Raw genomic sequence first — 26,372 nt, forward strand, 5'->3', positions numbered from 1 at the left:
TTTGTGCATGTGATATTTTCTCCCCACACTGCATTCAGATTCATCTGTGGAAGCAAAGCTCAGGGCAGACTGCTGGCTGTGAAAAAAATATATATATAAATCAGAGGCTTAAATTAGACTGCAAATGAAAATTTTTGGCTGCCCCTCAGGTACTGCATCAAACTCTTCATTTTTGCAGTCCTAAACCCTCCAAAAATTGAAACATTCCTACACTCTCTTCTTCAGAAGATGTAATTTGAGTGAAATATGGAATCTAGGTCCTGTACTCCTTTCATTAAATGACCAGTACCAACCAGTTTACATATTTAAAACTAATGTTAATAGGAGAAAACTCTCAGAAGAGTCTGTTGGTCAGTCTGTGGAGTACACAGAGTCATGGGGGACCTGCATGCTGCAGATGCACGGTAGCAGTGATCCCAAAGTGATCCCACTGAGATTGGAAATCTATCAGTGTTAACAAGGCCTTCCTACAGCTGCAATGTGGGCTGATGCCAGAACATGCTGTGCTTAAGCCATGCTTATCCAATTACCTGGTAAATACATGGCATCAGTGACTTAGAAATCTGTACCTCATTGATTTACAATAGATTGAAGAGCTTTTGAAAGTGCCACCAAATGTTTAGGCTGCCATCAGCACAAGATGTTCACCAGGCTGGAGTTCACATCCAGTTGTCTAATGAGGGCAAGGCATGGTTACAAGTCCCAGCCCTGCAAGGCACAGCAAGGAAGGCTGTTCATGCTGGAAGCAAGCAGTACAACCAGAGATACACAGCAATTATAAATTGCCAGCCTCCAGCCTTTCCATAGCCATTCCACCAGTGATGCTCTTCAAATTTTTAGCTCAGTCTTTGCACATGGATGAGCCAGACTTGGCGCTTTCAACAAAACATGCATGAAAATGTAATCTTTCACTGACTCCCTGAGGTGAGCAGCTCTGGTGCAGGCATGTTCTGCAGTGGAGCAGGGGATCTTGGCATTCGAGGGTATTTCCTGAGCTGAGGAAACCCCAGGGTATCCCTGCCACTGTCAAGGAGCTGGCAACTCTCAGAAGAGTGGCTGATGAGGCACAGGCAGGGCCAGGAGATATGGCAGGGGCTGCCCCAAAGGGTCTGCCTCGTCTGTCCTGGTGCTGGGCAGTGCCTCCACCCACACAGAGCTGCTGACCTCAGACTGCTGATCTCAGACTGTGGGTAGGGCCTGGGCAATTCTCCTGGGACAGGGACAGGCAGTAGACCTGTGTAACATCAGGGAGGCTGAGAAGGAGTTAGCTGGTTCCAAGGACAGTCTGCAGCCCCACAGACAAGCAGCCAAAACCTCCCCTGCAGCACAAATAGGAGGGAGACGGGAAATAACCCTAAAGAATGGATGCTTGCAAGGCAAGGACCAGCAACATGCACCAGTTAAGGTGCCCTTGCAGAACTACTCTGCAGACTGAAGAGTAAAGACCCATTACATTAGGAGAGGAAGAAAGATTTCAAAGTGTTTGGAGGGGCTGATGAGAGGACTGGAGCTTCTCTCCTATGAAGATAGGCTGAGAGTTGAGGTTCAGTCTGGAGAAGCCTCCAGGGAGATCTTATGACTCCTTCCAATACCTAAAGGATATAGGAAAGAGCTGAAGAACTTTGTACAAGGGCATATAGTGATAGGACAAAGGGCAATGGCTTCAAACTGAAAGAGGTTTAGAGTAGATATAAGGAAGAAAGTCCTCACTGTAAGGATGATGAGCACTGGAACAGGTTGTTCAGAGAAGCTGTGGATGCTCCATGCCTGGAAGTGTTCAAGGCCATGTTGGCTGGGTCTTTGTTCTAGTGGAATATGTCCCTGCCCATGGCAGGGGGGATGGAAATAGATGGTCTTTAAGATCACTTCCAATCCATACCCTTCTATGATTCCACATTTTGGGAAAAAAAGTGTCTTTAAATCATACAGTCTGTTTTTTGCTTCTCTCTGCAGGCTGAAACTTTAATGGCCATAGCAGCACAGGCATTAAATAGTTAAAAAAATAAATGCCATATTTAGCCATCCCAAATTCTTCTCCTCTCACAAACAGTTGGTTCAAGTTTCTGAATTTTCAAACTTTTCTAGTGTTAGAGTTCATTTTATGTTCTCTTTTAATTTGCATATATCTGACATACAGTCTCTTCAACCAGGCCCATGTGGATAAGCATCTAGTGGTGATTCATCCATTGAAGTACATAAGGCCACTCCACTCCCTCCCAAAACTCATACATTTTAAGGTAATTGCATGAGCTGAGTTGAGGAAAACTGGAACCTGTGAAGTAAGAATCAAGACATTACCATATGCTCTTCAAAAAGTTAGCAGAGTTGAAAAAAGAAATCCATAGTTTGGTCTGGCTTCACTACACAGAATAACTTCTGGTTTTGTTTGGCAAAAGCTAATTAACTTCTGGCATCAATGGATATTGATATCATCCTTCACTGCAGTTGCTCTATTCTGTAAGTAACTATGAATTGTGAATGAAACATCATTCATGTTACTGAACTATTTACCTTGCTCATGTCTTTCTTCAGAATTTTTAAGGAGTCCTTTCTCCTCTCTGCAGTTCTTTGTGGTCACTTGCCCTTTTTCAGGTCATGCAGAGATGATGTAAAAAGATGTGGGCTCTTGCCCAAGTGTGAGGAGAGCTATTTAAAGGTGTTATTGAATAGTACTTAGGGAAAACAGGTCTATTTCTTCTTTTGCCATTGGTAGTTTTTCTGACAGTATTTAATTTGACAGGATCCCCTTAAAAATCAGTGCATGTTATTGTTCTGTAAGTTAAATATTTTACACTGCAGAGTATTGGCTAAAGATAATTAATTAATACACACGAGAAATTCCCTGGAGACAGCAAGGGATATTTGGGCTAAATCTGTGATTTTGTGACTTTAACAATTATGATGTAACCTTATTGGCAGGTTAAGGCCAAGTTTGTTTCCAGCTGAACTAAAATAGGAGAAAACTTCTGATGAAAGCAAGTGAAAGTTTGAGCACAGAGTTCAGAAATGAAAAATATTATTCATAAATAGAGATGAGCAGATGAGAGGTAGTTGCATCTGGATGAGATTTAGTCTGGCTTTTTCATTCCTCACAAATGAACTCAGAAGTACCAGGCAGAATGACTAGACAATCCAGAAGGACAGTACAAGAATGAAAAAGGTCTAGTAGAAATGGGAAAAAAGGGAGTGTTTTTTAATCACAAAATTAATTTATTTATAGCCCATTGCAACAAAGGCACTAGGGAATGTGAAGGGAAAAAAAAGCCATTACATTATACCAGAGATGCAAGTTGAGGAAATTAATAAAGGCAATACTCATGACCTGATCATGAATATATATTTGAAAAAGTGGTATCAAGGAAATTTGAAGAGACAAAGCAGTCATTGGTTGGAATGCAAGAAAGAATGATAATAATCCAGTTAGAAAGCTTCAGTAGGCAGAGAAGGAGCTAAAATAACAGTCAGTAGTAGCATTACCTTTCTCCAGTTGTCAAATGTCTTGAAAGTGAATAAGTGACTGCATATGGATCAATATTTTTCTTTACCAGATAAAACAGCACACAGAATGCAAGCTTGCATCTGTTACAAGTTGCCAAATACCACTGTAGGAAAGAAAAACAAATCTACCTATAATGTAAAGTGGGAAATATCATTGTCAGATGGCTTTAATCTGAAAAACTATGCTAGAAAACTCCTTCTGCAACGACTAGCTTTCCTTGGAAATTCTCAACCATTGTCTCTACTATTTCTTAACTAAAATGACATTGACTCCAGCATGCAGGAATTTGATGTGAGTTAGAAAGTTAGAGTATTAAAGTTAAAACAACCCTTGCCATTTTTTTGAATGTGAATAATCAATTACTAGTGAAAAACAAAGACTGCAATGTAACAGGAATGTGAAAGTCCTTGAATGCATCTAGGGGAGGGTGACAAATCTGGTGACAGGATGGAGGGTGTGTTCTTTGAGGAGCAGCTGGGGACTTTGGGTTGGTCCAGTTTGGATACAGGAGATGAAGGGGTGATTTCATTGCCCTTTGCAGCTTCCTGGGGGGGGTGGAATGGGGAATGGAGATGGATGTCCTGAGCTCTTCTTCCAGGTGTTTAGTGACAGAACACATAGGAATGGTCCTAAGCAGTTCCAGTGGAGGTACAGATTTGATATTAGCATGCATTTCTTTACTGAGAGGGCCATAAAACACTGGAACAGGCTTCCTAAAGAGGTGGTTGGTGCCCCAAGCCTGTCAGTGTTTAGCAGTCATTTGAACAAGGCCCTTTTTGTAACAGGCTTTAGCTTCTGGTCAGCCCTGAAGTGGTCAAGTTGGACTAGATGATTCTCGTAGGTCCCTTCCAAATGAAGCAATCCTATTCTGTTCTATTCTATTCTATTCTATTCTATTCTATTCTATTCTATTCTATTCTATTCTATTCTGATGTTACTGGTCACTTGCCCAGCACAATCACTTCATTAATTCTTTTTCTGCTTAGCATATCCTTTGATAACCTGATAGCAATAGTTTAAAGAGCTGACAAAGGCTTAGGGGCTTGAGGGAAAATAAAAAACTCTTTTTTCCCACTCTCATCAGTTTGAGAAATCTAAATAAAATTACCAAAGTAATTACTGTTTTTTCATCTTTTTATTGGTCTTGAGTAAAGTTATGGAACAGCTGATCCTGGAATAGATTCATACAAATATATGGGGTAATATAATTAACACCAATAAACATTCATTCATAGAAAATAACTCCTGTCAAACTAGCTCAGTGTCATCTTCTGAGCTTATACATTTCAGGTGATATACATTTGTAAGACATCTCACATGATGCAGTATGACATTTTGATTAAGAAGCTACAATGATAAGAAAATCAGTGTCACATATCAAATTACTAAATTTTTACTACTTGGAAAGATTCATGACATAGCTAGAAAAAACATTGTTTACCAGGACTTTCTGTTGAGATACTATATCTTTCAGCTTGATGCTATTTAATACTTATTTTACTGATGGACAAGCATTATTAACATTGAGAGATAAGCTCATAAATGACGCAAAGGTTGAGGGACTGGTCAGTAGTAGCTACAAGTCAGGTAGCTCTGTAGCCAGGATGAAAGTGACAATAGGCATTTCTGTACTTCAGAACATGTATCCAAGTTGGAAGCAGCTATTTAGGATTTAAGCCTAATGTTTGAAGGTATGGCCAAAATACCAAGCACAGGTTTTGCATATGTGTTCGGAGAAAGATTATTCCTTGGAAGAAGGATCTTTATATTATCTGTATATGTTATATTTATGCAGCTGCTATTAAGTGAAGGCCTAATTCTGATGGCTGCACTTCAATAATTATTTTGAAGCATTGTGGAGTGCATGAAAGAGACAGAAGATTTATCAGAGACTGGAAATAATTCCTCTTGTTAAGAATGTAAATGTTTATCTTGAAGGATAAAGGGTAGTAGATTACCTTCTCTAAATATCTGCATGAGAAAAAGAAAACTGGCTAAAAATGGTCTAGCTAGATATACTAAGGCTCAAGGTCTGAGTTGATTCTAGATGACTGCAGACTCTCAGTAAAAATCCACTCAGTTAAAACAGACTCACCTGTTTTTCCCAGTGAGAATAACTAGGCATTGAAAGAACTTCAAGGCTTACAGTGCAATTCTATTGCTGGAATTTCTTAAAATAAAGAGAGGATGCCTTTCTAAAAGATGTTCTACTTTATTGAAAAGTTTGGGTTTTGCAGCTGTGCTTACTTCAGAACATGCAACCAAATAATCACCATAGTCTCTTTCTGAATGCGGCATGACCAACAGGGAAGGGCTTCCAACAGTGAGATACTATTTAAAGCTATCCACAAGAGCATATGTAAAGGACAATTGAGGTGGACTAGATGTCAGTATGGATAGAAGGAAACAAGCTACTGCCTTCCATGATTATATAAAAGATGTCATAGTAATATAATACAGTCACAATGATTGTGGATGAGGCCAAACTCATGAACATTTTACTTAAGCAAAAAGAATGTCAGGTCAAACACAATGTTGGTGTTTGTTTTTTTTTTTTTTTTTGTTTGGGGCTTTTTCTTTATTTAATGTGTAAAAATAAATTCTGAGGAAGAAAAAAGAAAGCATTTTATTTGAAAATGTTGACAGGGGATTTTTTGATGGCTAATTAAAAACTGTTTGAACTGGTTTGGGATTTACAAGCTCACCAAATCCACTCCTGTGGGACTTTGTAACAAACTGCAGCACAAATGGGCCTCCTCCCACAAACAACAGCTCTTGACAGTAAGAAGTTCAATTCTAGAAATAAATGAGAAGTGATCATCATTGACAAGTGTCATGAAACTGGGGGTTCTCAGTGCTTTTTAAGAGCAAAGTGAATGCAAGCGTCATTAATGTTGTGTATCCTCAGATGTCCTACAGTATTTGATGCTCTGTGGAGTGTGAAAAAATATTCAAAAAGCATTGCACAGCTCATCACTAAACCCTCTCAGGAAAAGATTCCTACATAAAAGACATTCATTTTCACTCTGATCCTTCATTTACTTTCACTGACATCGGCAGCTATGGTAATTTATTATTGTTTTTACTTCATCTGCTATTGTTCACTTCTATTCTTCAAACACAAAAGAAAACCTATATATTGAAAATAGCAGGACTTCTTAGGAATAGTGAGTAATGGATCATGCCATGCTGCACTGTATTTGTATATTGATTTTCTCTCAGATTGATACATGAATTCAAATGGAGATTATGTGTGTAACTTTTCTACTGATAAGGCAGAAATTGAACTGGACTGGTAATCATGGATCAAAGTCTGCTTGTGATATTATACATTTTTATTCCCATTGTCTGGCTGAATGAAACTGCATTTTTGGAAGGATTTTACAATATTTCTTGTGCCTTACAAAAGCAAAATTAAAATTCCATTGTTTTCAGTGGTTCCATATTTCAAAGAATTCATGAAATGATACTTCATGTTGCAAAATGAAAATGTCAGTACGTCTAAAGTTAATAGGCCTGAACGTCCTGAGAGCAATTCTGGTGCTTTTAATACCTCACAGATGAATAACATGCTACTGCTTTACATGGCTTAGTGGGAGGAGAGTTTAAATACAGTACTATGACTGGGAAGAAAGAATAGGTGTATTTGGCAGGACAGCTCACGTAATATATAAATGCATAAGTATACAAATAAACAAAATGGTCTTGATCATGCCACCAAATACTAAAATAGTAGTAATTTTTGTTTCAAACCTTCTATTCTTTTAATTTATTCTGGAGGTCAGTTATATTCATGGATCGTGGTTCATCTCCTGAGTACATTCAAGGTGTCACAGACAACAGAAAATATGGAGAGAGTGAAATGATTGCAGTTGAATCAAAAGAAGCTGTCTTTGTCAGTGTGGCATATAAGGAATTGTTTAGGGCACAAGAAATACTGACCAGTAGGTTTCAAATTACTGTGGGACGCAATTAATTTAAGTCTTAAAAAATTGCATCTTTTGCTTATTTAATTTCAGTTCTTCATGAAAAGTCTGAGTATACAATGGATGTATGCCAATGATTCTGAGGAAAAAAAGATCAATATAAAGAAGTTAGAACTCTGAACAAATTCAGTTATTTTCCAGATTCAATAATAAATGCCAAAATCAGAGGATCTAATAACTTTATTTGCTGGAAACATTGTCATTAACTTTTAAAAGCAGGCAATAGTTCATTTAACAAAACTGTCATTTTACAAAACTACTGTGAAAATGCTGCATGCATCAAAGAAAATGAAAGTTCATCCAAGGAAGAACAAACAGAATAAATGTGAGTTATTTTATAGTGATAAAAAAAAATTGATAGCCTTAAGGAAAAATATGTTTCTTGATATTATATTCTCGATATTACACCAGGCAACAAACCCAACTTAATATCTTGTGGTTCTTCCAGGCTAGGAAGACATCTGGATCTGACTTGACTATAAAAAATCTTTTGCCTTGAGATTGGGATCCTTGGGATCTGGTCTTTGCTTTTCACTTTCTATCTGACAATGATTATTCATGCTCCTGCATATGTGTACACTTATAATTGGACATGATTTCTACAGGCACAAACAGTGCTGGTTGGGTTACTTGGTGTTTTGGGGTTTTTCTCACTGTGTACTTATACAGTAATTTGTTTATGATAATGGGAAATTTTTACAATGATTTGGCACTCATGGGGTGAATACATTTCTGGAAAATCTGCTTTTCAAGTGTAAGAGCTGAAAGCCAAATCTGGGCTACACTGCTTTAGTACATGCACACACACACACAGAGACACACACAAACATCCTGATAATTCCAAAGGCAATTATTAACTCAAAACCAGAGATCTTTGTGACACAGCTTTTTTTATCTATTGATTAAGATCCTAGCCTGTAACTAGATATCTAGTCACATAGATACTATGGCAATACGTGTAAAAATGACGGCTCAATGTATCTTTTGTGAGGTTAAACATGCAGCTTAAGCAGAAATGTATGTAATTCCCACTCCAAGAACACTTATTTGAGATAAGATTCAGATATCTTTCTCTGCTGTACACGTGTTCCCATCCAAGTACAATATCCAGGGGTCACCATGAAATACCTAAATGCCAAAGCAGCATAGGGGAATCTAAGACTAGCCCTTAAGTGACAGCATGACCTTAGTAATTTTGTTCTTCCTTTTGTCTTGGAAGCATTTGTTCTAGACTGCTGTGGAGCAAAAATTGTTCCTGCAGATGAAAACTCATGTTGTTTGTTGACTGACCCATTTTGGAGAAGTCAGAATAAGCCTGCAATAAGTCCTCAGCATTTCTTCATTATTTATAATTATGCTGAAGAAAATAAAGGAACTTTTACTTATATTTTCATGAATCTCATTTGTCCTACATTTTTCTTCAAAAGAACTGCAAAAACCTGTTTTCACCCTTGTCTTTTTTGTCTTAATAATAGATAATTTTGGAGTCATAACTACCTATGAGTACATTAAGCTATTTCTTCTACTATTTTGTTGAGTTTTTGGATCTTCCAAAGTTGAAACTTCTTCCATTCCTGGTTGGAGATAAAGTCAGAATGGGATACCAGCTCTGAAGACAGACTGGCTGATGAAATATATATATATATATATATATATTTATATATATACATGTGTGTGTGTGTATATATATATTTATAATAGTAGGCAGTGTACTAAAAGTAATCACAATCCATCTTTTTTTTAATCTTAGCAGTTCTAGCAAGCAGATAGCTTGACCCTCCACAAGGCATATCTCTGTGGTATTGGGGTGAAGGCCTGGGACATGAAAAGAGCTAGTTCACATGAATCTTCCACCTGATTTAGAATCGTACAATCATAGACTCACAGAATGGCTTGTTGGATGGGACCTTAAAGACTATCTTATTCCAACCCCATTGCTATGGGCAGGGACACTTCACGCTAGACCAGATTGATCAGAGCTCCATCCAACCTGGCCTTGAACTCTCCCAGGGACAGGGCATCCACAATCTCTCTGGGCAACTTGTTTCAGTGTGTCTCATGGTAAGGAATTTTCCCCTAATATGTAATCTAAACCTGCTCACTTTCAGTTTGAATCAATTCCCACTTGTTCTGTCACTACATGCTCTTGAAGAGTCTCCATTTTTCTTGTAGGCTCCTTTCAGGTACTGGAAGGCTGCAATTAGGTCTTCTGAAGCCTTCTCTTTTCCAGGCTGAACAATCCCCATTATCTTAATTAGGCAGGGTTGGGTTTTGTAACACTATCTATGTTTCTGCCTGACTTTGAACTGAGATATTCTTTCCAGCCAGTGGAGAATCTGAAGCCATGTCCCATGTCTTGAATCTGAAGCTTTCACATTCCCAGCTGGCACGAGCACTGCCACAGTAGTGTGCATCACTTCCAATAAACCTCTCTTGCGAATATTTTGCAAAAACTTCTGTACACACTGACTAGAAAATTTTCAACTTACTAAGAAAAAAGAGAAACCTAGTTCAGGATATAAAAAATGGAGCTTTGGGAAGCAAAGATCAGAAAACAGGTTGAGGATGACATGAATAGGTAATGGCAAGATTAAATAAGGTCTTCTCTTGGGTTCCAAATTAAAAAAAAAAAGTACTGAATACTGGAAAGTTAGTTTGCTTGTTGTTAAGTAAATTTGATTTATTAAGATAATGAAGAAGATGTCTCAGTCTGTGTGATCTTGCTGATCAGCAAAGAAATACTTGTTACACACCGTGTGATTCCTCATTTTAATGACTAGGGCTTTCTTCTGTAATCAAAGTCTTGTAACAACATGGGTAAACTATGCCATTCTTCATTATTCTGCAGTTCTAGTGATGGACAATTGATGTGTAACCTTCATTCACATGCTGAAAGTGCTCTGTGTATGCATTGTACCTTCATATTTCAGCCTTTGTAAAGTCAATCATTGTTCAGCTTTTTTTGAAGTTAATTTTCAGCCTCAGAGTGTAATGGAAGGATGAATGAAAATGTGACATAAGATAGTATGTATAGTTTGAATAAATTAATTATTAACAGTATATAATTATATATTTTTAATTTATTTAGTTTTAATAAAATAACCAATTGCATCTGCTCAAACATTTTACCTTCAAGCAAGCTGTTCTTAGTGCAACATAGGCAAAATTCTGGCAATTCAGGCCAATACATCCTTAGCCTTCAAAAGACAAAAAAAATTGTAAATAGTTCAACATTGTTCATTAAAATCCACAGCAGTTATTACGCTGAAAATCATTATTGTTCTGAATAGTGTCCTGCTTTCAAACTAGAGACTTAGGCTCATGTAAATCCTGTGGGTCAGAGCCAGCAGTCATTTTGGTTTCATGGGAAGCACTGCTATACTCTTTGTATTACTCCAGATTTGTTGCCTAAAGGTGCACGTTTTGCTCCCTTTATAGAAAACTGATCACGCTCCATTTTGCCTCGAGATAGTTTTCATTATTTCAGTGAATTGATGGTCTGATCACTCAGTTAAAAGTTAGTTTGCCTTCCTGGGAATATTATTCAAGTAATTAAAAGGTAGAATTCCTCTCTGGGTTTAAAAATTAAGTTTTTTGTTATTAGCTATTCCCGTGATCCTTTGCTAGGCAACTGCTGTGTGCTTACTTTCAAACCAAGAGCACTGGTGTGATGGCAGTTTGGAAGGAGATTTTTCCCATCTTGCCTGCACTGCAGAACTTTGTCACACAATAAGCCCCAGCTCCCCTTCTACCAGTGGCAGTAATAGCAGGTGGAGCCCTGAAGACTCCCAAAGGTGCAAGGAGGCACTGAGCAGAGCTCTTGAAAGTGTATTTCCCTCCTTTGGGTTGCTCATGACTGCCGGATGTACAGAATGAGTACATTCTCTCTCCCAGAAGAGAGGAGAGTCTTTCAGAAGAGAGTTTCTTTGTATAGATTATTTTGTATATATAGAGAAAGAAATATAGGTACCATGGCTACTTTTCTTTAATGTGCATCCAAATGCTTTCAGATACATGGGCAATATTTACTTCTGGAAGGAATAATGTGAGGAATTATGTAATCATCATCATCATCATCATCATCATCCTGCAGTTTGGAGTAGTGCAATAAGGAAAGTAGCCACAGCACATACATGCTGGCTCTTTTGAATGTAGAGAGAATCCAGGAATTTCAATAGATGTTGACTTAGCTGAGGATAGAGCTTAAGTGGTAATTTGGTTGAACATTTTAATTTACCATAGATATTTAAAAAATTCATTCAGTATATGTTGTACAGAAACATGCTGGCCTCTGAGACCAGACACAACACTGGTGCTTTCAGCTGGCACTCTGAATTTCAAGAGTGGTGATTTCTTCCTCCCACAAACATTGTCAGCAGCATTCATTGTCTCTAAGCATAGTTTGAGTACTGTAGGAGAAGCAGCAAATTCTCTTCTTACTTCCTCTTTGCATCACTAGGTCCAGTGAAGCAAATTGCTTGGTATATTATCTGTCAGTGTGTTCCTATAAACACAGCAGCAGAGAGGGTACAGTACACAAGTCCTTATGCACAGCTGCTGCCTGTATGGCTGGATCTGTCTTCTTCCTAGTGAGAATGTCTCTGGACCTCAGACAAGAAAATAGGCCAGCAGAAATATATAAATGACAGTAGGATTTCATCTTCACTGGATGCTCCTAATACACCTATGGGTCCTTGTTGGATACCTGGGAATTAGCAGCTTGTAAAATTTTACAAAGTCGCAGTTCCTTTATTTAACAGGGGGGAGGGAGGGGGAGGAAGGAGGGGGAGGGGGGAGGGAGGGGGAGGGAGGGGAAGGGGGAGGGAGGGAGGGGGAGGAGGAAGGAAGGAAGGAAGGAAGGAAGGAAGGAAGGAAGGAAGGAAGGAAGGAAGGGAGGGAGGGAGGGAGGGAGGAAGGGAGGGAAGGAGGGAGGGAGAACACAGAAGCAGAGAAGGAGTTGTGCATATCCTAAAGGATGAAAACATCAACTTTAACTGGAAAAAGGGAGTAAAATAACTAAAATACCCTATAAATAACAAGAAGGTTATTTTATTTAAATAAACCTTAGCATACTCACAGAAGTAGCCCAATTTAGCTCTAACCATGGAATCAAGGGGTGTGATTAAATCCTTGTATAATCTGCAAGTATCTACAATGTTTTTGTCCACATCTCAGCCACTTGCTTTTGTTTTTTAATCACAGGAGAGAAATAGAAATGTTTTGAATCCATTCGCCTTCTAAAATGTGCCTCTAAAACAGATAAGACAAACCATATACTGAAAATACCAATTTCTTTTCATTAAGTGTAGAAAGGAGGCCACAGTGTGCAGGTCATCTGTAGAATTTGCCTTCTAGATGTCTAAAATCACAATAAATGAATCCTGCCTGAAAGACACTAAAACACTGAATGACTAATTGTGATGATGTACTCTCTATGTCATTTGATGTGCCATAATTTTCTCCCACTCTCATGTTTATCCAGTTCATTTCTGTCAAAGACTGTGGAAACAAGGACTCTTTATTACTTTCCCAGTATCTGACAGTTCAGTGTCTACTCCTACTCTTGGTTGCTGTTATGGGTATCAATACCAAGTATTGAGAGGAGCAGTGACCTGTGTGGGTACTGGAATTGTGTGTTTCATATACTGTTATGCACAATGAGAGGTGTGCAGATGGTGCTTAGCTTTATACCATTCTCAGGCAGCTTATCCATAAACACACAGTTCTAGACACAGTAACTAAGTAGAGTAAAGGGAAAGGCTTGACACATTTCCTATAGAATCTTTGATTTCATTTTTTGCTCATTCTTCTACCTTGACTGACAATGTTTGACTCCTTCACATTTTTTCCCTGCTTTTCAGTTGGTTCATATCAGTAGAAGCACTGGTTTGCACTCCTCCTTACTCTTTACACCTGTTTCTATGAAATTACCTTGATTGCTGTGGTCTAAGTCTTTCTTCAGTGAGGCAAACCGGTCTAACAGTAAGCCAGCAGAACCTGTGGTTCCTAACCCACATCAATTCCCTGGTGCTATTCCCTGCATGGAGAAAACTGCTGGGAATTAGTGGAATGACAATAACCCTTAGCCTGGAGAACAATCCACAAGGCTCGCTATGTCATGATGTACTGCAATACCTCCTAGTTGTAACAGCAATCAGTTCTATAAGCAAGGCTTCTGAAATGACTGCCCAGTTTCTTGGGGTCACACACTTTTCACTGGCACAATTCTTGTCAAAATGTACACTTTCGCCTAACAGAGACGTTATGGAAACACTCACAGGCTTGTCAACCTCTTCCAGATATATTTATCTCAAACTGATGTACTTTACACATAGGAACTTTTCCTTTTGATACATTCCCCAGTTCCCACCATCAGATTTTTATTTAACTTTTTAACTTATGACAATGCATTAATTTTACAGTGCCTTCAGAGATGCTTTGGTTGAAAGTTATTCTTACTGAATTAATTTTTTTTCTGTATAATATTTAGCTGTAGTCAAGTTATCCACTGTATTAAATGCATTTGTTTATATGCCTTCTGTTATGAGAGCATATAAACAAATGATTAAGTTTTAATTTGCCTCAACTAATAAACCCATTGTGCTTCTGCTTGGGTGAGTTGTATGTACATTCCTTGGGGGATTAATCTTTATATGCTTCCAATTTCTTCATTCTTCCAATGGTTTGCTATAACAGGACAGAGTTACTTAGCTATTGCAAATTATGCCTTCTGCAAATATCATACTCTAGAAAGTTAAATTTTGTAACAAGAAGCCATAAAAGCTATTAGGCCAAATCTGATATAGTTAGAAAAAACCCTATAAAAATACTCTGGCATATAAGCTCTCTTTTACATCTGAAATGGAAGCAACCTACTTCAAGTGAAGTAGAGAAATTGATCCCAGTTCAGTTTTATTACTGTTAATCACTGTGACTGTCTGAGAGAGAAAGATAGTTAACATCTGTGAGGCTGAGAGAGATGTTAGTAAGGACAGAGGCTATAAGGTCAGTAGCATCTACTGAGGAGAGAGGGAGGGACAGATTATTATCCCCTGTGGAATCACAAGGGTTAGCAGAAGAGATACAGTGAAAATAATCCTATAATGTGAGATAAACTAACCTAACTGCATTCTTGAATTTATGATTTTTACTATACAGCAGAATAATAAACTTTGTGTTCAGACTGACCTTCTGAAAATACCTCAAATGGCCAAAACTGCTTTAAAATGAAGAATGACAACAAAAAGAGAGTCTCTCCCCAGCACTGAGGTTCTAGTGTCTATTAATGACTTCTTGGCTAAGGGCATATTCATGTGCAAGCTACGTTTGCCATAAAGACCTCTATTTTCAGATTCATGTCTCAAAAGAAGATAACAAAAGTCACTCAAACCTGAAATTAGGGCACAGAAGACACAGCCTGACAAAGGAAGGATCTTGTGTGCCTTGGTTGCAGAATCTGGTGAATGATATTACCTTCAGGTTTTTGGCTATGAAGCCATCCAGAAATACCAAGTCTGGAAATTCAAAACTTTACTCATCCAGAATGATTGCTGAGAGTCACTGTCTGTCCAAATAGATAATTTCCACAGAGACCTAAAACTTAAGGATATTAGAAGGGAAGGTTTATTTAAATTTCACGTGAGTATTGCTGCACAGATGCTGTTGAAACTCTAAAAAATATTTCATATGCAGTCTTTTTATGAAGCTTAAAATATTAGCAGGTCAGTGAACAACTGTCTGTTTCCCATCACAGTGTGAATTTCCCTTCTGTGCTATTATTGCAGGTGATTATGTAGTCATGACTATATACTTCGACTTAAGTAGAAGAATGGGATACTTCACTATACAGACGTACATTCCCTGTATATTAACAGTTGTTCTTTCCTGGGTATCCTTTTGGATCAAAAAAGATGCCACACCAGCAAGAACAGCATTAGGTAAGTTGTTAATAATTCCCTTTTCTGCTGTCTTTCTCATGTTTCTACACTGTCGTTTGAAAATATCAGCTTCACTTCAAAGAGACCACTAGGTAAACACTTTGGATTATTACTACTATGTCTTGCAGACCCAAACCTACTTATTACTGAGACCTCTGGACTTTTCCTGTAACAGGGTAATTAAAAGTAAACTAGTCTGACCCTTTGGATAACACTGCCACCTATTTTGCATAAAAGTCTTGAATTAATGTCTGTCTCCATGTTCTCACTATGATATTTTAGTGACATTTTTTAAGAATTAATTAATTGCACTGCTGGCTTCCTTCCCTTCTGCAACTGTCCCCCACTGGGCATTATGTCTTATATATACAGAAAACTGTGGGATATAATAGTATTAACTCATGCAAAGTGTTGTAGCTTGCATACTTGAAGTTAAGCTCCACACTGGGTGTATTGATATTTTTCATAGATTGTGGAGATCTATGCTGTTGGGTTTTCCAGAAACTCATTTGTGTCAGGACCAGCATGAGCATTTTGGCAGTGTGTTTTAGCATACCCTTAGAAATATTGACTTAGACTTGGAATTTTTTCTAATATCTATAGGAAAACTTGCAGGTTTTGCTAGCATCAAGGGTTTAGGGCTATATAAGAGCCATTTTTTTGTAAGCATAAGAACCAAAGCAAAAGCAATTTCTTAGGTCAGATTGTGGTTGCCAGGTCTGCCAGTATGAACTGATTCTGAAATCTTCCAGTCTAGGAAAAAAGGGGAGGCTCTGTCAAAGTTTACATGTCTGTTTTCAAGCAGAGAGGTTACCATTCCCAGCTATTCATTGCATCCTCCTGCTGGAGTTGTCACCATGTAGGTCCATTTTTCTGAGGTTACTTTACAGGAAAGGAATATTCAGTCCTCATTCCCTCCATGTGAGTGCCAAAGGTCCATTACACCATGGCTCCAGCAACAGGATGGACACAAAAACTCAGAGTTTTTCTGTTATCCTGTTACACCTCCAGGACAGCAAAAGGAGCATACACAGGTGAGGACAGAGCAGCTAACAACTGCCTGTTCCTGGCTGTGTAGACTTGCCTCTGAGAGCAAGAAAACTGAGCAGTAGGTCTTAAGTGTACTTCTCTGCAGAGCTCTTAAATTGCACTCTTCTTAAATTGGGTGGCTCAGGGCAGATAAGGAAAGACTGTCTGTGCTCCATCTTTTTAAAAAGGGAGTCTGAAGCCCCATGCATGGGGAGAGTCCCACAGCATCCAGCTGTGTTATCCTTCTTAATGCATGAGAGAAAATACACTAAAGACATCTAACACTTTGCATTATCGATTTGCCTCATTTTTCCTATCCTGTACCTAACGAGTGGTTCCCCACACCACAGAGCTCAGTTTTCCAATTAATTAGAGACAGAAGTATGTTAGATTACTAATCACTAAAGTGTGACTCTCCACCTCACCCCCTCAGCCATCAGAAAGTTTAGACAAAAAATGCATTCAGTATTTAGATACTGAAGTCATCAATTTGGAGTCAGAACATAAAAATGAGTTGTTCCAAGGCTCCACTCAATGAATGTCATGACTGATTTCTCAAACTCCAATTGAGAATTAAATTTCTAGGCTAAAATATAAATTTTCTATAGATAAAATCAAATATGCACAGAGTCCTGTTGCTCCCAAATTGGCACTGGCCTGTTGACTCCTGGGATGCAGTAATCAGATGCTCCCATTTTGCTGTAGAGCTGCATAATGCAGCTCATAAATCTGTCTGAGCAGCAGCACACATCCACTTCTGGATAGTGGCACATGGTAAAATTGTGAGTAATGCAGCCAACAGCAAACTGCTGAAATATTCCTACTAATTAGTTGAAATTAATTGTAGACTCTGTGCAACAAACCTTCTCCAAGTATAGCTGCATTAATGTAAAGGACTAGCACCAGGGAAATATTTCACTCTCTGAAATTAATGACTAATTTCCAGAGTTACTGGCAACTACTCACAGTTACATGAAGGCCAGGTTTTATTCCTTTCTGAATAAAGCTAATTAGTAAACTGTTCCTGTGCTCGGAAAAAAAAAAAAAAGGGTAGTTTGGGCATGGGACCATAAACACTTTTTCAGCAGTCCTGTTCAGAGACATTAAAATTTTCTTTAAAAACTTGATATTATAGCCCCTTTTCACATGCACTTTGAAGTACTAAGGTCCAGAGTGGCAACAAGGCTAACTTCAGCCCACCTGAAGAGTCAGTGGGAAAATGGAAGTAAAATTTCAGTGCTGGATGAGAGCTGTGTTTTGTGATCATGAGTTATTTTGCTCTTCATTCAAAGAAAAAATAAAAAAGGCTCTCTGCAGTTTCTGCTTGTCTCTAATAATCAAAATTATCTTAAAATGTTCTTAGTCAAGAGGACCCAGCAAGTCCCTGAAGAAAAGTTATGATCTGGAAAAGAATAGATTATTTTCCTTGAAGATGAAAGGAATTAAGTTAAACTGAAGCTTTCATCCCTGGTTCCCCATACTTTTTCAAAATGGATATAACATGTAATAGGACCAGGCAGTTACTACAGAGCAAGATCAAACTTCAGTTTAAAAAGATACAGTGGGTGTGAAGGCCAGCAATATTTTTGATGTAAAAGAAGATACAGATTATATTTAATAAAAAATGAACATTGCTTTCCTTGCCATTCCATCTTTATCTCATTCACTAGAAAGTCAAGAAAGTCCTCAAAACAGGTGCCACACCAGAAAGATGGAGAATTAACTTTATGAGCAAGTGATAGCATGCATGAAAGCAGATACTTCCTTTAGTATCCCAACATAACCTCAGGAAAATATGAAAAAATTAGCCTTGCTGACCAGAGTTTCTAACACTGAAACTCCTGCTGCCTCACTTTGCATATTGTAAAGCAGATTTCAAGTGGAAATAATTTTAAATAACTATTTAGACAAATAATCTAAAAGTTAAAGAGTTTTCATGCATTGTGTTTTCATGCATTTTGCATAATTTGATCTCCCAGTCAGTCGTTTTTGTTTTATCAAACAGCATCTTTGATATGGGATTTACTCAGAGAATGTAATGTCCCAGAATGGTATTTATACATAGACTTGTAAGCTTACACTTACATATTCTACCTGCAAATTTTGAAGTCAGGTTACTCCAGAGCTGTCCTTGGTTGATATTAAAATTCTGTTGAAATAGATAGTTCATTAGCACTGTGAATTTCAATAACAGATGCAAAGCTCACTTTGCTGTATGGAACTCCACAAAGTGAGAGACTTCACAATTTCATCTAGCAAGACATATAACATTTGAAACCACTCAACAAACTGAATTTTCTTAGCATGAGACATAAAATGAACTAAGGGTATGGAAACTAGATATTATATTTTTGAAATAATGGTGCTGTATTTTATTCATATATACATATATGTGTTCTGACTTGTGAATGTATAGAGATACAAAACTGTATCATCTGGTGCACCTTCTTTCTCTTTACTCTCTGTATGTATCCGCATAAGCTCACTTTAATATTTTAAAATTTTTGCCTGTGTTCTGTATGTAAAATTGATACACTAGATAGAATTTTCATCGTTTCAAAAACTCAGTGCTTGTTTATGGTGTCAGCTGGAATCCAGTCTCAAGCATGATTTAAGCTGGTGTTTTACATTTAGGCTTCAGGCATGGATATAGCATACAGGCTGAGTTGGGGACTTACATACTTTAGGAAAGAGATTAATTATTTCTTTTTAGCCTTTTAATAAAGAAACTGTCCTATCACAGGATGAGTGGGAAATACAAACTCTCATTTGAGTCCAGGTAAACAGGACTGTATATTATACTTGTAGAACTCTATAGGTTTTGAGGAATTTTTTAAAGGCAGTTAAAATGCCTGAAAGCATGTGGCTCTGAAAAGAACACATTTGTGTTAGAAGTCTAAATGTGGATTAGGAAGCGTTAAAGAACTTCATTTTATAGTGTAGAGTATGTCATAGTCTGGATGAGGTTCCTTTGAAATTAGTGACTTCCAAGGCCTGAGTACAAAAATACCAATTGACGTATGGTTAGTAAGGTCAAAGCAAAGCCAGTGAGTTCACACCTTGTGCAGCTGGGGCATCTCTGCAGTTGCCTACTGTGATGAATGGCTAAGCATGGCCTTTGTCTGTAGCTTTTTTAAAGCATCAGCTGGCTACAGAACTGATGTTGAGGGGTCTGGAGAGGTGGCTGGATCATGCCAGCCACATCTGCTTATATTGGGAAGTGGCGCAGATGTGAGGAAATGGAAGTATTTTCCCAGTAGCTTTTAGATATCCAAGGAACACACAAAGTCTTCCCACTTCCTATCAGCATTCCTTTCATCTTGGTTACTGATTTGTGATTTTTTTCAGAAAATTTTGTTTGTTTGTTTCTGGGTAATAGATATTTAAGGAATTCATTTAATCATTATTATTCAAGGTTGAGACCCAGGCAATAGCTTGTATAGCTTTCTGTTTGCTTAAGTGGAGAAGGTTATTCCTGTGAATGACTGTAGTTTCTATCAAATTTTACGAGTCAGAAATTGACAATCCTTCATAAAAAGAAAGTAGTCAAAAGTTATCCACAGAATGTCTTTCTCTCCAGAGTGCTTTTAGTGAGAAGTTATTTAACTATAAGGCATAATTTCAGTCATTCCTTGCCATTTCAAACACTGAGCACCATTGTGAAATATCATTTTAACTATACAAAAAGAAAGGTTACCTTTTGGTGATGTTATTTTTTGAGAAGTTCTATCTTGAGACTTATTTGTGGGAAAGCTTTGTTTTCTTTCCCAAGCTACAGAGAAGTTGTTTTTTTTCTATCAGAAGACATGCAGTGTGGCTAGCACAGGTCTTTCCCATGAGAACTTTCTCCTGTGTTTTATAAACAAAGATAAAGTTTGGATGTTATTAAAACAGTGTCTTGAGATTTGGACAGTTCAAGCCTGGCCAATCAGGCCTAGGGGGAGATTTCTGACTGACCAATCTGGGTGACCTCTGAAAAGTCTATATAGGTTGGAATCAAAATAATAAAGCTCTTTTTTTCTATGCCACACTGAGAATCCGGGTCTTCCTCTCTGCTAGCGGCTCAACAGCGACAATGCAGTTCATAACAAAATACTAAAAGCATCAGTCCAAGCTGGAAATGAAATTACTTCTATTCCTCAGGAATGAAGAGAAATTGTATGAATTACTAGGAGTCAAATAACTGATATGACATAGATTTCACACTAGCACTGGTTTTATTATTTTAGATGTTTCACACTAATTCCCATTAGATTCATTATTACTAAATCAGTCTAAGAAGTGATGCTTCATATGAATTAAAAAGGTTATTTCTGTTAATGTTGCATCTGAAGTTTCTATGAGAGTCGTACTCTGACTGAGCAAGTAACACTGACTTCGCTTACTCAGAAGGAGAATGGCAGTGGAGGACTCCCAAAGAAGCAGACATACTTTCAGAATTCATGGTCAGAACTTTTAGCAGAGAAGTTTCTTTTCTCCCTCCACCTCTTTTCCTTTTTTGAGCATAGAATTTTTCATGACAGCAATACTATTGTGGAATAAAATGTTTCCTTCCCTGCTTTCTAAGTTTCTTGGTTTTATTTCTCTGGATTTAGTATCTTTTCTGCTTTATACTTTTCTTCAAAGATTTCTTCATTCTCTCCTTCTCCCTCACCCCCATCTTCAACCTAACTGGGACCAGAAAAAGGAAGAGATGAAGAAAAACATACTGAGAGGCACAGGAATGTCACTTTTGCAAAGATGGAAATAAACAACTGAGCAAATCTTTATTTACAAAGTAACTTTGTCCCTATTGATGTTATTTTCCATTATTTTTTAATACTACCATATGAAATTAACTAATTGCTTGGGTACACTCTGGATTTCTGTTTTTCATATTTACTTCCAAAGATTCTTCTGTGATATGGAGCAGTGATGTTGCATACACTTAAATCAAGTTTCTCTCTGCAGGCATCACCACAGTATTGACCATGACAACTTTGAGTACCATCGCAAGAAAGTCCTTGCCCCGTGTCTCCTATGTCACCGCTATGGATTTGTTTGTGACTGTATGCTTTCTATTTGTCTTCGCTGCTCTGATGGAGTATGCCACCCTCAACTACTACTCAAGTTGCAGGAAACCAAACTGTACTAAGAAGAAAAAGTCGGTAAGATGGGAGCACTTAAATTTCTTTTAATGTGCAACTCAGAGCCTGTAATCACATGGCACTTCACTCCTCCAAGATTTTCCCAGTGCTGTGATCTGCCCTGAAAGCTGGTGGCAAAGTCACCTGCAGTAGCAGTAGGAGCAGTTATGTGCCTGCTGGGTGAGGTCTGTTCCTGACAGGAGCAGCCTGCTCACCATGGAGCAGCAGCCCTGCCTACGCTGCTTTTGTCCTCCAATTACTGTGCTGGTAGTTGGAAAAGGCTCCCACTGAAGCAGACTGCATAGCTTGTTATACAAATAAATGCACATCAATGTATATTCAAATGCAATGCTATTTCATGGCTTAACAGGTCTAGAAATATTTATGAACTTCACAAGTGGAATTTCAATGTCTCTGCTGGGAACCAGCATTTGGTTTAAGCTCTGTGCACAAAGGTGCATGTTTCCAAAGACAAAAATGGAGGTCGCTTGAAAAAGGTTTTTATTCATGGCTCATTTTTGGCCAGAAAACAACTTCCAAGTGTAACACACAGAAAAACATAAAAGCTGTTTATTTAGAATCAATTAAAACCATCATGCAGGAAAAATTGCCTGGTTTATTTCATAACTGACTATGAGAATTAGAGGGGGCAGTTTAACAGAGAAAAAAACCTCAGTGTAAACACAGGAAAGGGGGTTGTCCCCTCATGATCAGTGATAAATCTTATGTGTTCAAGATCAGTAGTTGGAGATGCTGGATGCCATTGTGTGTAATGGAGGAAATAAGGACATTAGAAATCAGAAATCAAAGCCAAATAGGAAAAATGTGAAGAAGGAAATTGAAGAGAAAGAAGCCTAAATTTAGGGAATAATAGGTCATGATGTAAAAAGGGATTTAATGAAGAGCTATAGAAAATGATTGAATGAAGAACTAATGAAGGAAAAGCTGAAATAAACATGGGATTAGAGAAAGCCTAGAAAGTCATAGACTTAGTCAATGAAAACTCCATTAAACCTAAAATAGCTTCTTGCAAAAATGCATTTCTCATAAAAGGCAAAAGATTGTTACCAAAAGAAAAGTTTGAGACTGCAATGAACTTGCTAGTGATCAAATTAAAATTGCCATCCTATAGAAAGGCTGAATTAAAAAGCCATGAGTATCTTTGTTGGTAGGATGTAATTCCAGATATATGAATGAAGATGAGGGAAAGCATGCAACAGTGACAGGATTTAAATTAACACCAGAACAAATGCTCACTTACCTATTGTTTGATCAATAAATAAACATAATGGGTTGAATAACGATTTTAAGTCTATGGAAACTAGATGTGCATTGTGCTGAGGTTTTATGCAGTTTTCAAGTGTACAGAATATTATGCTGAATAGATAGACTGCACAGCATGAAGTGTTTTATGCATTTAAAGGTTTGGTCCAAGGAATACTATTGAATTTATATGCACGTGAAGCACTAATACATTTTCTTCTGAATAATTCTTTTGTTATCTTTATTTAAGCTACCTGATGTAAGTTTTGGTCATGTAATGGTAAGTAAGCTACTTTATTCAGTGAGAGAATTGGGGGCACGAATATGTGGTTGACATTTACTTGCACTAATTCCTAAGAGAGCTGTTTTGCTGTGTTATGCATCACCCTGACTTCTCTATAAATATTGGTTTGCTTTTTTGTTAAAAGGTCAGTTTGTTTTCGGTTGTGGCAGAGGAACATAGCTGCCTCTTTTTATAAGGACTTGTCAAGTGATGTGGGAGGGAGGAGGGTCAAGTATAGAATATTGTGTGGTTTTTACCTCAGAAATTTTGTGTATCTGCTTTATATAATACAGAAGTTTCTCACTACATTTTATGAGAAAGTAATAAGCACAAGTTATGTCATCAACTTCTATGGAGTTTTAACTAAGTTTCATAGAAGAAAGTTCATTTATTCATATGTAGAATCTTTAGCAAGCTGTCAGGTGGATTTTTGAATAATGTAGGCACATAAGTTGAACATGGGTAGTTGTACTATATCTAAAAATGGAATATGTACAGCAGCAGTGAAGTTGGAACAGAGCACAAAATTGTGTCTCTAAGTGGTATGAAGTCTGAAATCGGAATACCTGCTATAATATATGCAAATATAAAGCATCCAAAAAGCATAAAGCCAGTTAATCAGCTGGTAGAATGGTTTGTTATCAGATAAGAACAGGGACAGAATTAAAACATTGGGTTTTGCATTTCTTGTGTTGGATATGCTGAAGTTTCTAATTTACAACTGCTAGATCCATGTTATTGACCTATCTTTTTACAAATAACAATATATACTTTTTTTTCTCTTTTAACATTAGTTCTCTGTTGTATGTTAGGACCTCATATAGCTTAGAAAGTCTGCTCATTGACAGTTAATCGTTTACAGCAAGTATTACATCTATACATTTTCTACTGCTGTCACTCCCTGGACAGACTTTTCTTAAAGATGAAGTTAACAGAGCCTGTTGAATGGGTAGCAGCAACTTCCTTTTTCCAGTTAAAAGCTATAGGGAAAAGATAGTTAAAATTACATTAGGGTTATAAACCTTTGTCTAGAACTAGTCATTCTGATCTACTTGGAAAGCATCTGCAGCATTTTCAAGTCTTTTACTCTTTTTTTTTTTTTTCACCTTAAAACAGTTATTGAACAGGGCCTTTGTCTATACATAAAGGGCTTCAAATTATAGCTTAAATAAGCAGTGTCTCTGGCTCTCAAGGTATCATTTTGTCTTTTCCAGCTTTGTAGTGTTGCTCCCTAAAAGGTGAAATTTATTAATCTTAGCAAATCCATGTTCAGGTAAACCCACCCCTTTTCTTTTCCTCCTAGAAAACACACTTATACCTTGTCAGAAACAGTATTATTACTCATGTTAAGCACTGCAGCTGAGCTGCCTTGTCCAAGGCCCTGGAGAAATGCCTTGCCATGGCAAACCTGCTGGGTGGAACTGGGATGGTGCTCAGTGTGTGTGCACTGCTCTCCTCCCAGCTCCAGCTCAGCTGGACATGCAGAACAGAGCAGGGACCATCCTCCTTCTCCTGGTATCTTGTCACTTCAGGACACCTCCCACCTGACAGAGATTAAAACAACCAGATTAATCTCCCTGTATTATCAGGGCATTTATTTTATCTTCTGTCCTGAGCAGACAGTTGATATAACAAAACAACAACAAAATACCCCAGGCTGCTGAGAGGTGAGAGTTTCCTTTTGCAGAGCCAGGGCACTTTTTAATCTTCACTCACCGAAACCTATCTGAGCCTTTCTTCTTTTTAACATAAATGTTTTCGACAGGCATGGAAAATTTCAGTCCCTGAGTTGGAAATTTGCATAAAGACCTGCAATAAATGTACAATATATGACACAGTGGTATAGCAGAACTCCATGTATAATCTAGTCATAGCTTTTTCTCTCTAAAGTACTAGAGTCAGAAAAAGATTGCTTGTAAAATAATCTTAGACCTTTTTCACATGGCAACATGTAGGGCTCTGAAACAAGCCACCCAAAACTTTACAAAAGAGGGAGAAGACCGTATGGGCGTAATTTCTGTCATCTAATCTCAGAGATAAAGTCATTCACAACAAATAGATTTGCAATAATCTGTTTCTCAATTGCAGTCTGCTTGCAGTTCACAGCACAATGCACCTGAGACATTTTAGCATTTACTTATGATAAAATGAATTGTGTCCAGAAGTGGTTGACTGGATTGCATAAGGCAATTGTTCAGATGTAGTTATCATGCTAACATCTAAGATGAGGGATGCTGCATCAAGTTCTTAGCTCAGGGACCAGCATTTTTAATGAGATGGGTAATACTACAGCATGCCAAACCAAAAGATTTGTAGAAATGAAAATAAGTCAATATAAAAAGGAAAAATTTCCACTGAGGCATGTCAGCCATATCACTAGTGTTTTTCACTTCAGCAGCAAAGTTTTCAGATACCCCCTAACACCCTCAGCAGGAAATATTTAGTACTTTGTAGAGTATGGAAACAAGAGCCCAGAGCATCCTCTTGAATGCAAGCAGTCATGACCTGAATGCAAGCTCTGTGTTGGAGCACAGCCAGCACGCTCCTGCAGGCAAAGCCAATGCTCAGCACAATCCTAGTGAGAGGAAGGGCCTCTTAGGTAGAGAAAACCAGGCTGACAGAGCTGTGTCTGCTTTGTCAGGGTGGTGCAGACAGGCAGCAAAGCTGATGGGACCTTTTCTAGTGATGTCAGCAGAGGAAGTGACATTTGTGAAGATGGAATAGGTGGCTTAATGAGAGGGGAGGCTATTGTGAGAAGGCATCTTTCACAACAGGGAAATGATGTGACAGAGAAGCTGACAAAGTGTAAATAGAGAGTACATTGAAGAAGGAGAGATCTGTAAGTGCAAATGCTACTGTGAGGATGCATGACATCAAAGTGTCCTATTTCTGAGCATGGTTAGTGTGATAAGCACTAAGGGGACATGCCTGGGGATGGCATTTTGAAGTCCTGTACTGAAAAGATCACTGTCTATTGCTGACCATATCTGTTTTTATAAATTGTAGTGAAGTTAAGAGACAGTGAATGCACCTATGCTAAGTGGAGAATGGTATATAATTAAATGGAGAGGGAGGATATCGTCCTTATTTTTGAGAATCCATCTTAAATGTCCTAGCTGCAAGGGCTTAAAACAACTTGTAAATAATATTCTGACAGATAAGTGAACTCCTAAGTGTAAAAATGTGATTACTTTTTCCTGTGATTATTAATTTTGATCTGCATCAGCCAGGGAAACTTGTCAATGTGTT

General features: G+C 37.9%; 1 protein-coding gene across 4 annotated transcripts in view; it reads left to right on the forward strand.

The window, feature by feature from the left end:
- Positions 1–26,372, forward strand: part of GABRG3 (gamma-aminobutyric acid type A receptor subunit gamma3) — a 315,586-nt gene that overhangs the window by 281,418 nt on the left and 7,796 nt on the right. For 3 of the 4 annotated variants that reach the window (XM_085055515.1, XM_085055533.1, XM_085055544.1), the window contains 3 exons: positions 15,270–15,422; positions 21,402–21,598; positions 23,091–23,120. In XM_085055515.1, coding sequence (XP_084911641.1) covers positions 15,270–15,422; positions 21,402–21,598; positions 23,091–23,120 — 380 coding nt within the window. The remainder of the gene's footprint in view (positions 1–15,269; positions 15,423–21,401; positions 21,599–23,090; positions 23,121–26,372) is intronic. The other variant, XM_085055525.1, reaches the window with a different exon arrangement.

The sequence above is a fragment of the Lichenostomus cassidix genome, chromosome 1, assembly GCF_008360975.1.
Source record: "Lichenostomus cassidix isolate B80296 chromosome 1, HeHo_3.0, whole genome shotgun sequence".
Classification (NCBI taxonomy): Eukaryota; Metazoa; Chordata; class Aves; order Passeriformes; family Meliphagidae; genus Lichenostomus; species Lichenostomus cassidix.